Genomic DNA, 14,299 nt, shown 5'->3' with positions numbered 1-14,299 from the left:
GAAGTTAATCAGACTCTCTGAACCTTTGTTTCTTTATCCACCAATAAAAATAATCTCACATCCCTCCCAGGGTTGTAGGTCCAAGTGTATAATGTACAAATGAATAAATTAGGACAGTCTCACTCCTGTTGTCATTCCCTTGTCATTGAAAAGACATTGAGTACAAATGGACAGATGCTATCCAAAGAGGACACGTTCAGTGCCTGGACCATGGGCACTTTGCCCCTCTCCATGGTCTGAAGCACTAATGGCTGGAATCTAACCTGGAAGGTTGGTTACCCTTGTTGATGCTGTAGCAGGAAAGTCAGAATATAGCCAATGCTATTGTATTTTTTATTTAAAAAAGTTAAATAAAATAGTGATCCATTACATATAAAACTGAACTGGAGTCCATAGTTTACGGTGGGGAAGGCTCAGAAGATAGAGGCAAGAATGTAGCTGCAGCATTTTCTTTTTCTTCATATCTAGGAGGCAATTCAGATGGAAGATGTGAAGTGTGTGAGACCTCAGAAGACGAATTCATCCTGGAAATGGTATATATAGACTCACAGTCTCTTTCAGAGGCTGCACCCTCTGAAGTTGGGGTCCTGCTAAAGAGAAGGAGAGAGAACATGAAGGGGAGGGGATGAAAACAGTGACACCCCTTTAGTACTAGGTTCTTTTCAAATGTTTGATTACATGCACTTAAGAGTATTTGCAAGAATCTGAGGAGTAATTTCTCCCACACTCTACTTTTCATAGATTTGTTTTGATTTCTTGCCTCTTCCTTTTCCTAGAGCTGAGTATAACATTAAGACAGTCTCACTCCTGCTGTCATTCCCCTTGTCATTGAAAAGACATTGAAAACAAATTTACAGACACCATCCAAAGAGAACATAGACACACACACACACACGCACACACACTATTGTTCTCTGCTATTCTGTCTTCTGGGACAGCTAACATAAGGTAGACAAACTTACGCATATGGAAAACTAAAACATTAAGCCACAAACCTGAAGGACGGCAGGAAGGCATACTGGCTAATGGAGTGGGCTCTAACAAAGGCCGACCTGCAATGGAATCTATTCTGCTGCTTCCCAGCATTGTGATCTTGGGCAAGTTATTTAACATTGCTAAAGCTCAGTTTCCTCATCTGTGAAATGAGGGTGATAACACTCCTTTCTCCTAGAGTGGATATGAGAGTTACATAAACTAATGCAAGAAAAGCCAGACCCTGGGACACAGAAGTCATAGTAGCAGCAGCAGTAATTTAAGTTACTAGACATCGATTTTAGGGTTTGGGGAAGTTTACCATTAGAAGAAAAAAAATACAAACATTCATGAGGAGAATTCTACAGAGGTCCGGCCCTAGCCTGCCCTTTCTCCATGCAGGGCTGCTTCCACATGCACCTCCCTGGATCCTCCCATCACGACCCCATATGAAGCTCTAAAGCCAATTCTGTCCTTGTCAGCCACCTCTTTCCCTCTCCCATCAGATAACCTGTCCCCCTACTTTTGTGGGAAAAGAATCTCTACACAACTTCATTCCCTCCAGGCCCCAGAGGAAAGGCACCCTGACCCCTGCTCCAAGGCCCACTGCCTGCTCCGTCAGGGCAGGGTGGAGAGGGAGTTCCTTAAACACGAATGACAAGGTAAGGTGGTGCTATCCCCAGCAGTGAGCACCAGTCTCTCTGTGCCTGCTGCTCACTGCGTGCAGAAATGCACATATCTCATTGTCTTACCTGCTTCACCCTGTGACAATGTGAAGCAATTCTTCTTTCCCTTCCTACACCCTGGTTTCCCATTCTAGAAGGTACCACCAGAGCCTTCTCCAGCTCTGCTCCCTGAGCACACCATTTCTAGGGTCTGCACAAGCCTCTCCTGGGGGTTTCCCACTAGTCCCTGACTCTTTGCCCTCCTGGTTCTCCAACAACCTCTGCAGCTCCATCTCCATAACCTCCTCTCTCTCCCCAAACCCAGCCCCTTCCAATCTGCCTCCAAGGCCCTCATCTCACTGTACCACCACCATCAGCCGCCCACCATCCTTTCCCCATCGATACCAAGCTCATCACTCACGTCCTCTCAGTTGGGGACCTCTGAACTTCCCTGTCACTCACCCTGGAACTCATCATCTTCGCCTCTTCCTCAATGTCATTCTCCATCCGGACCACCTCCCCCAGGCTCCTGGCACCCCAGGACCATCCCACTGGAGCCCGTCTCGCTGCCTTCTGTGTGGGGTGGGTATTGACCTGATATTCTCTGTGGCCCAGGGAAGAAGCGAATATTGAAGGAGAGGCCCAGTTGTGTTGGATCAGGGCTCAGGCTGATTTTAGCCAGTCACCCAAGCACGGCCATCAGAGTACTAAAACCCTTCTGTAACTGTTGGGGACCCTCACACCTCTCCATGATCTAAAGCAGTGAAGCCTAGCATAGCAGGGACCTCCTGGCCCAGTCCTGGTGCTCAGTCTGATTGGTGGGTCGTTAAACATTCTTTTTTTTTTTTTCCCCTGAGATAGAGTCTCTCTCTGTTGCCCAGGCTGGAATGCAGTGGCACGATCTCAGCTTGGGGTAGAAGAATAGGGTCTGGAGGCAGGGAACCTACGGCCATTTCACGCTGACTTCCTAGAACCAAATTGAAAGGAAAACCCTAACTTTCCACCCCTAATTAACAAAAGGACCAAAGACCACTCCCTTTGCAAACACCCACCTTTTGGCAGATGGGAAATTGAAAGTGCCTCTGATTGGCTGCTTTTTGCAACCAATCAGACATTTGCATAGGAGAACAACTTTGTAACTTCACTTCAGCCTCTGATTGGTTGCTTTCTGCAAACCAATCAGACGGATTGTGGGCCACCACTTCATTTACATGAGGTGAACACAAAGTGGCCAATGGGAAATCTCTAGGGGTGATGTGGACCCAAGAAGATTCTGGAACTGGGCCCTTGAGCAGCTGTTCAGGCTTGCTCCCACCCTGTGGAGTGTACTTCCATTTTCAGTAAAATTTTGCTTTTGTTGCTTCATTCTTTCCTTGCTTTGTTCGTGCATTTTGTCCAGTTCTTTGTTCAAAACACAAAGAATCTGGACACCCTCCACCGGTAACAGGCTCACTGCAACCTCTGCCTCTTGCGTTCAATCAATCCTCATGCCTCAGCCTCCCGGGTAGCTAGGATTACAGGTGCCTGCCACCATCCCCAGCTAATTCTTCTATTTTTCATAGAGATGGGGTTTTGCCATGTTGGCCAGGCTGGTCTCAAACTCCTAAGCTCAAGTGATCCACTCACCTTGGCCTCCCAAAGTGCTGGGATTACAGGTGTGAGCCACAGCACCCGGCAAGGGTTGTTAAACATTCTGAGTATCACCCCTGTTAGGAGCACATAAAGATGCCTGGAGTAGGCTTCACATTAACCCAGCATGATCACTTTATCATTTTTAACTTACATGCTGCCAAAGTTTCTGCAAAGGTACTGTTAATATCAAGACACTAATTCTGACATAACATCAGCAAAAAAGACACTCACACTTGAATGCCTCCTGGTGAACCACACAGCCTTAATACTAGTGTGGCCTGAATTCAGGCCTCTCTTGAAGTTCAAATTGAAATTCTTACCCATAGTTGAAAATACTGTAATATGAAGGGGGGTTTTCATTCGGAAGCAGACTGTTTGTTCCAGGACTCTCAGCGACCGCAGAAGCTGAAGATTCGGGAAAGTAAGGTGGTGGAGGGGGTGGGAATATTATTACCGAGTCACCTAAGGAAACACAATATTTAGTTGAAGACAGGTGGGTAATCAATGGAAGCAAATTAGCAAAAGCAAAATTAATTATATATTTGGCCGATCTATATAAAAGGTCAACACACCTGCTGCTAACTCCAGAATTTAAAAGTGAGCCCATTAAATGTATAGAGATAGAAAAGTAGACTAGGTTACCAGGGGCTAGGAGGGGTTTGGGAGGAGGAAGGGAGTGGGAATTGCTGTTTGGTGAGTACAGAGTTGCTGTTTGGGATAATGGAAGAGTTCCATAAATTGACGATGATAATGGTTGAACAACATTGCGACTGTATTCAATGCCACTAAACCACTTAAAAACGGTTTCGCTGGGTGCAGTGGCTCACACCTATAATCCCAGCACTTTGGGAAGCTGAGGAGGAAGGATCGCTTGAGCCCAGGAGCTGGAGACCAGCCTGGGCAACACAGCGATATCTCATCTCAAAAAAATTAAAAGAAAAAAATTAGCCAGATGTGGGAGTACATGCCTGTAGTCCCAGCTACTCGGAAGGCCGAGATAGGAGGACTGCTTGAGCCCAGGAGTTCTAGGCTGCAGTGAACTGTGACTGTACCACTGCACTCCAGCCTGGGTGACAGAGCAAGACCCTGTCTTAAAAAAAAAAAAAAAATCCAGGCGTGGTGGCTTACACCTGTAATCCCAGCATTTTGAGAGGCCAAAGTGGGTGGATCACTTGAGGTTAGGAGTTCAAGACCAGCCTGGCCAACATGGCAAAACCGCGTCTCTACTAAAAATACAAAGAACAAACAATCAGGCAGGCGTGGTGGCGGGCGCCTGTAATCCCAGCTACTCGGGAGGCTGAGGCAGGAGAATTGCTTGAACCCAGGAGGCAGAGGCTGTGGTGAGCCAGGATCATGCCACTACACTCCAGCCTGGGCGACAGAGTGAGATTCTGTCTCAAAACAAAACAAAACAAAAAGCAGTTTAAGTTGTTTATGCTATATATATATATATTTTACCAGAAATTTTTTAAAAGTGGGCTTACATTTCAGAATCCAGAGTGCTAACCATTATGGTATGAAAGCAGGTCTGTATTTCGTAGCAAGTCTAAGCCCAAGCCTTTTTGTGAATTGTTTGCTAACAAGCTCCCTTCCCTCCTCTGGGGTGTCTACTGCTGATAAAGCTTTTCTCATTTTCAGCCTACAACTTTAATTCACAAGTTAGCTATTGGTTAAAGTGCCTTGTTCCTCAAATGTAGTTTCAGCCCCTGAGCAAACGACAATAAGCCATACTACAGCCCCTAATTGTTATTTACCAAAATTTCACCCATACAGATGAAGGTTGAACCCAAAGAAGTTTGGTTTTTGCATTTCTGTGGCTACTGTTCACTCCAGAATACATCCTCATGCTTTGAGGAGAAACTAGGGACCAGATGCAAGCTCTAATTTGTATTCCGATTCCAATATAAAATGCACCACACAACTGGACCAGAACAGCGTAGAGCTGTGGCAGCACCACTGCTGGGGGCCTGGTGAAAGCCTCTGAAAAGCTGGCAATAGCAATAACAGTTCAGAAAAAATGAAGAAGATGGGGTTTCACTTCCCTGTGGTGGTTCGCACTCCTAGCATGTCTGATGCTTGCTTAGGGTGGCATAGGATTCTTTAAAGTGATGGGGGTTCCAACCTGAACAAGCTAGGCGACCTCCTTGACCTCAGCCGCCACAGCTGTAAACTGCAGGCCGGGCGGTACCTGCATCACAGGACAGATAGAAGGAAGGACTAGATGGGCCGATTGGCACCTGGCAGTGAACACAGTGCGGAGCACAGAGCCCACTCTCTCAGCTCAACACCAGCCAAGGGCACTGATTTGCATGATGAAGAAACACCACAGAGGCAATTGGCCACTGGCTCCACTCTCTACCCTTCATGAGCCACAGCAGCCTCAATCATTTCCCAGAGGGAATTTAGCCCTTCAGAAAATGCATTAATTCCATCTCCCCTTCCTTCTGCAAGGAGAAGGCAATGAGAGTTTAAAATACGTTTTGCTAATCTAAAGGTGAGAAAGCACAATAGTGGTCCTGGGGTTCTCATTTACTTTTTTAGAAGGTCTTGGTAGGTTAGAGGAATCGGGGTTGTGTTCACTTCCATTACACGCTGTAGAATAAAGAACTTGTGAAGTAACCCTTGAGGGCAGGCCAATCACCTCTCAAAAACACACAAGGATATGCTCCAGTAACCCTGTTACCTCCAAGGCTCTCCAGCCCTTTGGCCCAGCAGCTCGGCCTGCCCACACCCTGCAACCTGTCTCCCTGGAAACAGGCCTCTCCTCTGCGAGTTCCCTTTCATGCATCTTTCAGAACTTGATGTCCTCTGTGAGCAGACAACATACACACCCCTCCAAGGAGAGCTGTCTCATATACCTGCTGTGTATACAGGATAGCACTGAGTGTACCCACAACGAGGAGAGCATGCTTCTCGGATTCTAAAAATGTAAACCCTATTCCACAATATCAAAGGAGAGGAATTAGGATGCAAGATTTTCATAGGTTTGATGGGGGCTTAAAGGGTTAAGTAGAAAAGATTTTAAACCATGCGGTGCCCACTTCAGGACAAGGACACCAGGAGCAGCACCACAGCTCTGTCCACTCTGATTCCAGCTACCAGGTGGAAGGCTGGGCCCAAAAACTCCCCTCGAACCATTCCCAACTAAATGGAAGCATAGCAGCGTTGGATAAACATATATACTTGTACCCCACGGTGTTCCTCAAGAGCACTGAGAACATCTATCAAATTAAAGGGAGCCCCTTTTTTCATGTAATAACTTCCAAGAACACTTGGTGAAGGATAAAATGGACTCACACCCACGTGCCCTGGGCAGGGTGCTATGCAAGGGCTATTGTGTGGGTGTGCCCGCACACTTGGGTTGGAACCTTGCTCTACCACTTGCTAGGGTGTGTGACCTTAGGCAAGTCACTTGATATCTAATGCCTCATCTTCTTCCTGTGTAACATGGAGATACTAACATTATCTGCCTCCTTGGATTGCTGTAGGTGTGAATGAATTTCACACAGGGGACCTTTAAGAGCACACGATAAAGCACTTAAATGGGTGTTTGGCACAAAAATAGACCCTATATAAGTGTTAGCTATTGTGCATATATATAACTAATATTTGTGTTGTCACCATAAATATATTAATAAATAAGCTGGGAGCATCCACCCTGGCTCTACACAAGGAATGGCTGCAGATCCATCTGCCCCTCCTCTCCAAGGCTGGTGCCATGCAAGTCCAGCAACCCAGTTCCTCCCCTCCAGGCTGCAGTCAGTGAATTCCACTGCTTCCAGTAGACAGCCCCAAACAGGAGACGCATCTCACTTGTCACATTCCCTCTCTGTCCCCTCCATGGTTTCTGTTCTGCAGATCTCTTTTCCTAGCCTTTTAAATGTCAATGGTTTCACAACTTTACTCTTTCAAAAGTAGGAGACTGAAAAAAAGTGATCTGCCAATGAGCAGCGATGGGGTTTTTCCTTGGTTGTGTGAAGCTGAGGCCAACGCTATTGCTATTGTTCTGAGGGGGCAGGCTCCGGGAAATGGCACTCCATCTCTTCTGTAGAACCCGGGGGACCCAAAAGGAACTTGCAGGCATTCCATGGGAGAAAGGTGCTGTCATATTCCATCTTGGTTCATCCCGCTGCTTCCAAGCTTTGCCTCAGCCCTGCAGCCATGGATGATGTCACAAAAAAAGGACAACACAGAGACAGTGCAGAGGCCCCTCAAAACACCTGAAGACTGCTGGACTCAGACAGATCCAGAATCCTAGAATGTTATGGCTGCAGGAATCTTAGAGAGGCACTGCTCGTTTTATAGAGACATAAACCAAGGCAGGAGAGGTTAAGGACTTACAAGGACAGCCAGCTAGTGACAGCCTGGGAGGAGAATCCAAGTGTCCCACAACTAAAATGCTATGTGGTTTTGGTGTGAGAATAACAGGGGTAACAGGATCACTTAGGGAGCCCCTAAGGTGGCAGAAGTCTCCAAGGCTGTCCTCACGGTTCTTCTCACTTTCCTCTTAATTTGCTCTGTGACTTCAGTCAAGGTCACTACTTAATATCCCAATGCTTTGCAAAGTAGGAAAGAGTTGCTGGGGGAAAAAGATGTATACAAGGTTCCTTCGGGGCTTCCCGCAGCAGCACCATTGTGTATGTACACATGATGGGGGTGTGTGCGTGTGTGCACACACATGTGAGATGGAAGAATTGAGAAAGAGAATCCAGACGAGAACCAAGAGCAGCTGGTGAAACTCTGCTGCAAAGCCACTGTGATAGAAGCAAGAACGCAAACGACAGCAACCCACCTACAGTGACCTGAACAGGCTCCATAATCTGGATCTGTCCTTCTTCTCTCTCGGAGGCATCCTGGCCAGCATTCAGCGTGTTTCTCTTCTTAACGTGGGCAACCACGAAGAAACACAATCCCACAAGCACAATCAACGGCCCCATGATCTGCAGAGAAAGGAACCCACACATCCGGGGCTCTGAGTCGCCAGTGTCTGTCTCGTTTAGCGGTTCCTGTGCCCAGTTGGAGCCACATCCAGGGACCCAAATGCCCAGGATGCTGATGAGCATGCCACTTGTCAAGAACAGAAACCCAAAGATAAGGCACTGGGCAAACTGGCGGCTCTCTCCACAGATGAAGGCTCGGTCGGGGTCCATCTGCTGACCTCTCTGCAGCCCTGCACGGAGCTGAAGTTGCGCCCGGGAGCGGGCCAGGATCACAGCCCCAAGCCCAACCAGGGCACATGCAGGCCCCGCCACCTTGAGCACCAAGGGGCAGTCTGGGAGGGGCTTATATTGGCATGCCTGGAACCCAAAGATGGAGAGCAGGACTCCCACACACAACAAGACAGCGCCAAAGACAAAGAAGCAGAAGATGAGTTTGCTGACGTGTCTGTCCTGCTGGTCCCCATCTGGCTCAGCAGCAGCTGCAGGCGACATGTCCAGGAGAGGCCCCTTCCCGGAGGCAGGGTGGGATGTGTTTTCTTCCCTCCAAGATTTCAGCAGCTCTGCAAACACAACCAAACACCAAATTAACGTGGGCACAGGTGTTCCAGAACCACCCTGGTTTTTTGCTGACCATTTCTGAAATCACACCACGATGAGGCCTTGAGGGTAGAACTTTATACAACTGATAAGCTGTAGAACAATGAGTTGGTTTATGAGTCAGATAAACTAGCATTCAGAAACTCCTAAAAATGTAATTTTACGACATATTCAAATCAGGAAATTAAATTACTACACATCTAAGGGTATCTTTTTTAAAAAATGAAAGAACAAAAGTAACTGGGTGTGGCATTTCCTTTTCTGAGTCTTACAAACTCATTTCCCTGGGGAAAAAAACACTGGTGAATGAAGGAAGAACCACAGGGATTCTTTCTGATTGCAAACGCCCCACTTTTCATCACAGCTGCTCTCAGCATTTTCAAGTCAGTTAGTTAAGTAACTAACTTTCCATTTCCCGTTTTAGACTACAGCAGCTTTCCATTTCATGTTTTATTCTAAGGCTACATCCACAAAAGACCCAATTTCAGCAATTTCAATAGAATAAGAAGTCTGTTCAGGAACACAGTGGGTTTGGTGGACTTTTAAGTTGATTCTATCAAAATGTGGGTATTGGGGCCAGGTGCGGTGGCTTGTGCCTATAATCCCAGCACTTTGGGAGGCAGAGGCAGGCAGATTGCTTGAGCTCAGGAGTTTGAGACCAGCCTGGGTGACATAGCAAAAACCCACCTCTGCTAAAAATACAAACTGTAGCCAGGCACGGTGCCTGTGGTCCCAGCTACTTAGTAGGCTGAGGTGGGAGGATTGCTTGAGGCCGGGAGCTGGAGGTTGCAGTGAGCCAAGATCACGCCACTACTCTCCAGCCTGGGCAACAGAGCGAGACCCTGCCAAAAACAAAACAAAACAAAAGAAAACAAAACAAAACGGTTCTTGGGTTCTCAACAAGCACAGACTGGTGACCCAGTTGCTTGGGTCTGGGATGACCCTGGAAAGTGTGGCACAGCAGGTCAACAGGAGCTCCATTTTCAGAGTGGACAGGTACCCAAAGGCTGGTGTGGCCTCTCACTCACCCTCCTCCATGGTGTCACCTACTTCCACAAAGAGGTTGAGACTCAGTTAAAAAACAAGCAGCCAATAAAATTGCTAGTTATAAAGCACAAAATGGGTGGACGAGGGGAACTTGGCTTTGAAAGAATAGTATAAGTGGAATCAAGTGAGAAAGCACCTTCCAGAAAATCACCCAAGCCCTATACTTCAAGGGTATAATATATTAAATATACCAAGTAGTTGTTAAAGAGTTGTCTAGCTTACACAGAGCTGACCTAATTATCTCATTATCTTATTTTACTCTAGTGAATGGGATATTTTACCAGGACCCCGTAAGTCAGGTCTTGCATTTGCAAAGACAATCCAAAATCGTGAAGACTATTTTCACCTGCCCAAGGAAGGAAAACTTCTAAAATATTTTGTGCCGCTCACATCCATGGTCACATGAAGGAACTCAAGACTGAGGCCCTAAGCCCAAGATGATCTTGACAAACCAAAATCACATTGAAGGAAGGTCAGTTTAGGTAAAGAAAGCAAACAGGCAATCTTACACTGGGAAAAACTTTTCCAGGAAAAAGTATGATAGAATCAGAAAGAAGTTGGAGAAAAAAAGGAAATATAAGAGGGAAAAAAGCTTTCATTTCAAACTTGGAAAAACTTGATATACAGATGCAGTTAAACTGAGACAAAGAAAGCATTGCACTAATTAATTTTTTAATCTTCCCATTTTTTATTAAGTCAGTAACATCCTGCAGTGAATAAGAATTTCATATTGAGTATACAGTAGTCCTCATTTATCCTGCAGGGAGTACATTCCAAAACTCTTAGTGGAATGAAACAACGGGGAGTCCTGAAATCTATATATACTGTTTGTTGTTGTTGTTGTTTTAATTTTTTTCCTGAATCATGCAATCTCTTTTGCGGTTTCGGAGACAAGGAAGAGAAGGGTGATTCTCGGCTGCAAAGTCCTATCAGGAATTCATTTATTCCCAGTATAGTCAACTTTGCAGTGAGTCACAAGGCTTCAACTGTCTTAAGGCAAATTCCCAAACACCAGTAATAGAAGCCCAAAACTGAATCTGTAGTTTCTTGTCCGTGGACTAGTGGACGGAGCACCTGGCTGAGTGTTCACCTCTGATCCAAAATAGTGTGGGAATAGTCTCCCTCTCTCCTTCCCCCACAGATGCACTCACAAACGGATACAAAGACACCCACACTCACTCGCAATGAAACCTTTCCACACACCACCCTACACTTAACCCCCCTCCAAAGCCAAACTCCCCTCTCCAACACTCCTATTGGTTTTCCAAAAGACATTTCCAAAATTCACAGCACCTCTCCACGTCCAAAGCTATGGTGAGTTTGGCAAACGAAACGAGAGGCAAATGCCTTCTGTGAGAAATCGGTTTGCGGCTTTTAGGGAGCCCGAGCGCAACCAACAGCCCGAGGAGCTCGCAGGGGCTCAGGTTGGGCTCGGCTACCCAGCGCCTCCGCGCTTCCGCCGCTCCCCGCGCGCAGCCTGGCCGCGCAGCGCAGCGCCCGACCCGCCGCCTCCGGCGCAGGCGCGCGGGCCGAGGCAGCTTACCTGAGGCTGGGTCCGGCGCCTGGCTGACCGCGCTGCTGTGAGCACTGGCTGGGCGCGGCGTCCGCCTCCGCACGTGGCCTCGGCTGCGCCGGCCGCCCTGCACCCTACCCACCGCGAGTCCTGGTACAGAGGGCGGACGCGGCAGTATTTAGATAAGGAGGCGGTGCTGCGCGGGCGCGGCGGCCCGGGAAGGGCAGGGCAGGTGAGTGCAGGAGCGACCGGTGGGAGCTGGCCGCCACCGGGGGCCCGGGGCACGCCCGCGAGGGAATGGAGAGCCAGGGGCGGCTTCGGAACCCAGGGCTGGCGGGTTTGGCAGCCTCCCCGCTCGTGGCCGTACGCGCGAGGAATCTGGGAGAAATGGGCACCTTCCACGGCTGCCTGGCCCGCACGCCTGGAGGGGCCGGCGAGTTGAGATGCTCCCCCTGGCTGGCGGAACTGCGCGCCCCGCCAGCCGAGGCCCGCTCCCCGTCGAGGCCTGAGGCCCAGCTCTGTAGGGGCGCGAGAGAGCGGCGGCGTGGGGGGCGCGGAGGAAGCGCCTGCCCCCACCGCCTCCCTCGTGGTCGCGGCCCAGGCCGAACAGGGTACCGTGCCCTGGCCGCCTTGGCCTTGGCCATCGCGAGGTCCGGGGCGACTACACCCAGCAGCCCTGTGGCCCTCCTGCTGCTCCGGAGACCTGGAGTGGGCTTACAGGGGGAAGCGCCTCGCTGCGAGCTCCCCATCGAACAGGATGTGGAGCCACCAGGTCACAGAGACGACGTGCGCTCTACAGAATGTGAGACAAGGGCCCTCCACACTGCGGGCCTCGGCGGGCGGGGCGCGCAGAGGTCCTGGCTCCGAGACTGAGGCCGAGACGCGGCAAGCCCCGCGCCGGACCAGCTCTTGCCCCTTCCGCACCCACATGTCTGCACACAGCCCTCCTTTGCGATAGAATCCCCTTCCTGGTTCTCTATCACTAATGATCTGCCAGAATTAAACGGGTAACTTTCCCTGCCCTTGAACTGGGAGTTTCGGGATGAGTTTGCCAATCCCTGTGCTATTTGTAACCAGCCCCGTGACACGTGATACGGATCCAACTGTGCTAGTTTCCACACCAGGGGTCAGGGCACTGTGGAAGGTGAGTCAAGGGTTCTCTGCCCAAGCGCAGAGGTACCCTGAGCTGTGGGGACTTCCTAGCCCTGCCTTCTGTTCTCAGCTTCCTGTCTGCCTTGCCTGAAACCCTATCTAGAGTTAAGGCCAATGGATGAAACTTTTCAATGTGCAAGCAAGCACTTTACCTTCCTGATACAACAGGTGATTCCTGGTCATGCTCACTGAAGGTAAAGTGTGAAGCAGGCTTAGCTAATCATCAGAGGTGAGAAGAGACTTAAAGAACCAGTCAGAGAGGTAAAGAGGGGAGGGGGTTACCTGGGCTTTAGGGTTCACCAGGGAAGCAGAATGGACAAGTTCTGGCCACTGGAATTTGGTAGGGCACTTGCCTGCATGGCCAAAAGTGGACTTTTTCATAGCCAGGGTGCCCGACCTCTGTAAATCCCCGCCATAACTAACAGCCCTGATTATTGTCAAAATGAACAATGCCAACATTCACGACCCCTTGCTTTGTGGTTCTTTGCTACGTCTCTGCAGCAGTTCAGAAAAGGTTCGAGGCAGCAGGGGACAGGAGACTGAGAAAAACAGTCATTTGTCAGTTGAGGAAACTGAGGTCCAGGCTGACAGATGTAAAGTAACCTCTGCAGCTGGTTGACATGCAGAGAAGGCCTGAGCCAGATGCACTGACCATTCAGTGTTTCTCCCGCAGCACACCTGTCACTCAGAGAACACACCATGCTGCGAACCCAGAAAACGCCCTTTTATTACATGGCCTTGTGATGCCAAGCACGTTTAGATTATTATAACAATACAGGCACTGTGTCCCAAGGACATTGCAGTAATCTGTGTTTGGGGTGGAGATATCCTTCCTGGTCCAAGAGTCAAGGTATACCACCTTCTGGAAGGGCACCAAAGCATGTCCAGCGAATGGGCAGATACCCAAGAGTGGATTGCACAACAGCAGGCACTGGCTTTCTAAGAACTCAGGCCCTCATTAGAGGATTTGTCCCCTCTGACACAGGCCTATGAACAACTCTTCATTGTGCAAGAGGGTTTCCTTGTCCTTTCCCTACTCATTCTTCCCTTCCCCCTTATTTGAAACTCAATCTCTGGCCATGTCGTGTGCAGGCCTGCAAGGGGCCTGTTGATACAGCTGCCCCTCTGGTGCCACATGACTTCAGGCTCACCACCCATGACAGACTTGAATATCCTGGCACCAAGGACAATCAGATTAGCCGCCACTTGGTATATCTGCTGTTCTCACTGTTTGTGTCTATGAGAGCCTGTTTGACTAAATTAAACTCCTTGGAAATTGATCATCGATTAAATATGAAAGACATACCCACCAGCCTTTAAGGTACTTATCTTTGTAGGCCACCTAGCGTTAGGAGAGAAGCTGCATGGCCTGGTCACTATCTAGTGGTCTTCCCTGGCCTGTGTGGTGGTGAAAAAGATAAAAGCCAGACGGAATCCTTAGAAAAACAGCATCAGAACAAGATTAAAAACCTCAAATTCAGTCAGTGACTGTAGAAGTGTAAAGCAGAGGCATGTGTTCACGTATTTAGCCAGCACAGATTTACCAAGTACCAATAAAACATGGAACTTGTATTTTATTGAGGAGAAAGGCAATAAAATATGTAAGTTATACAGAGAATTAAAAAGTGATGGAGTGCCAGGGAGAACAATAAATCACAGATGGGGATTGAGGAGCACCCCATTTTAAATAGGGGAGTTAAAGAAGGCATCTCTGAGGTGAGATTGCAGCAAAAACTTGAAGGGAATGAGGAATCAAGTGTATCAATGATCTATCATTGCAT

The 14,299-nt window shown here is 48.5% G+C and overlaps 1 protein-coding gene across 2 annotated transcripts; it reads right to left on the bottom strand.

Annotated features, from left to right (window-relative positions):
* Nucleotides 1–319: 319 nt before the first annotated feature.
* On the bottom strand, nucleotides 320–11,526 carry TMEM171 (transmembrane protein 171). Of its 2 annotated transcripts, none has more exons than XM_032145495.2 (4): nucleotides 11,397–11,526; nucleotides 8,062–8,769; nucleotides 3,590–3,731; nucleotides 320–590 (listed from the first exon to the last, which is right to left on the bottom strand). In XM_032145495.2, exons 2-4 carry the CDS (start codon nucleotides 8,699–8,701, stop codon nucleotides 398–400), a joined length of 975 nt encoding a protein of 324 aa, XP_032001386.1. In that variant the 5' UTR covers nucleotides 8,702–8,769; nucleotides 11,397–11,526; the 3' UTR covers nucleotides 320–397. The 2 variants fall into 2 exon arrangements, with proteins under 2 accessions (XP_032001386.1, XP_032001387.1); XM_032145496.2 differs by having other exon boundaries at nucleotides 320–587.
* Nucleotides 11,527–14,299: the final 2,773 nt, after the last annotated feature.

This window comes from Hylobates moloch, unplaced genomic scaffold (genome assembly GCF_009828535.3).
Source record: "Hylobates moloch isolate HMO894 unplaced genomic scaffold, HMol_V3 SCAFFOLD_23, whole genome shotgun sequence".
NCBI classification, from domain to species: Eukaryota; Metazoa; Chordata; class Mammalia; order Primates; family Hylobatidae; genus Hylobates; species Hylobates moloch.
Note: the sequence above shows the minus strand (reverse complement) of the source record. Positions and strands in the feature narration are given on the sequence as shown.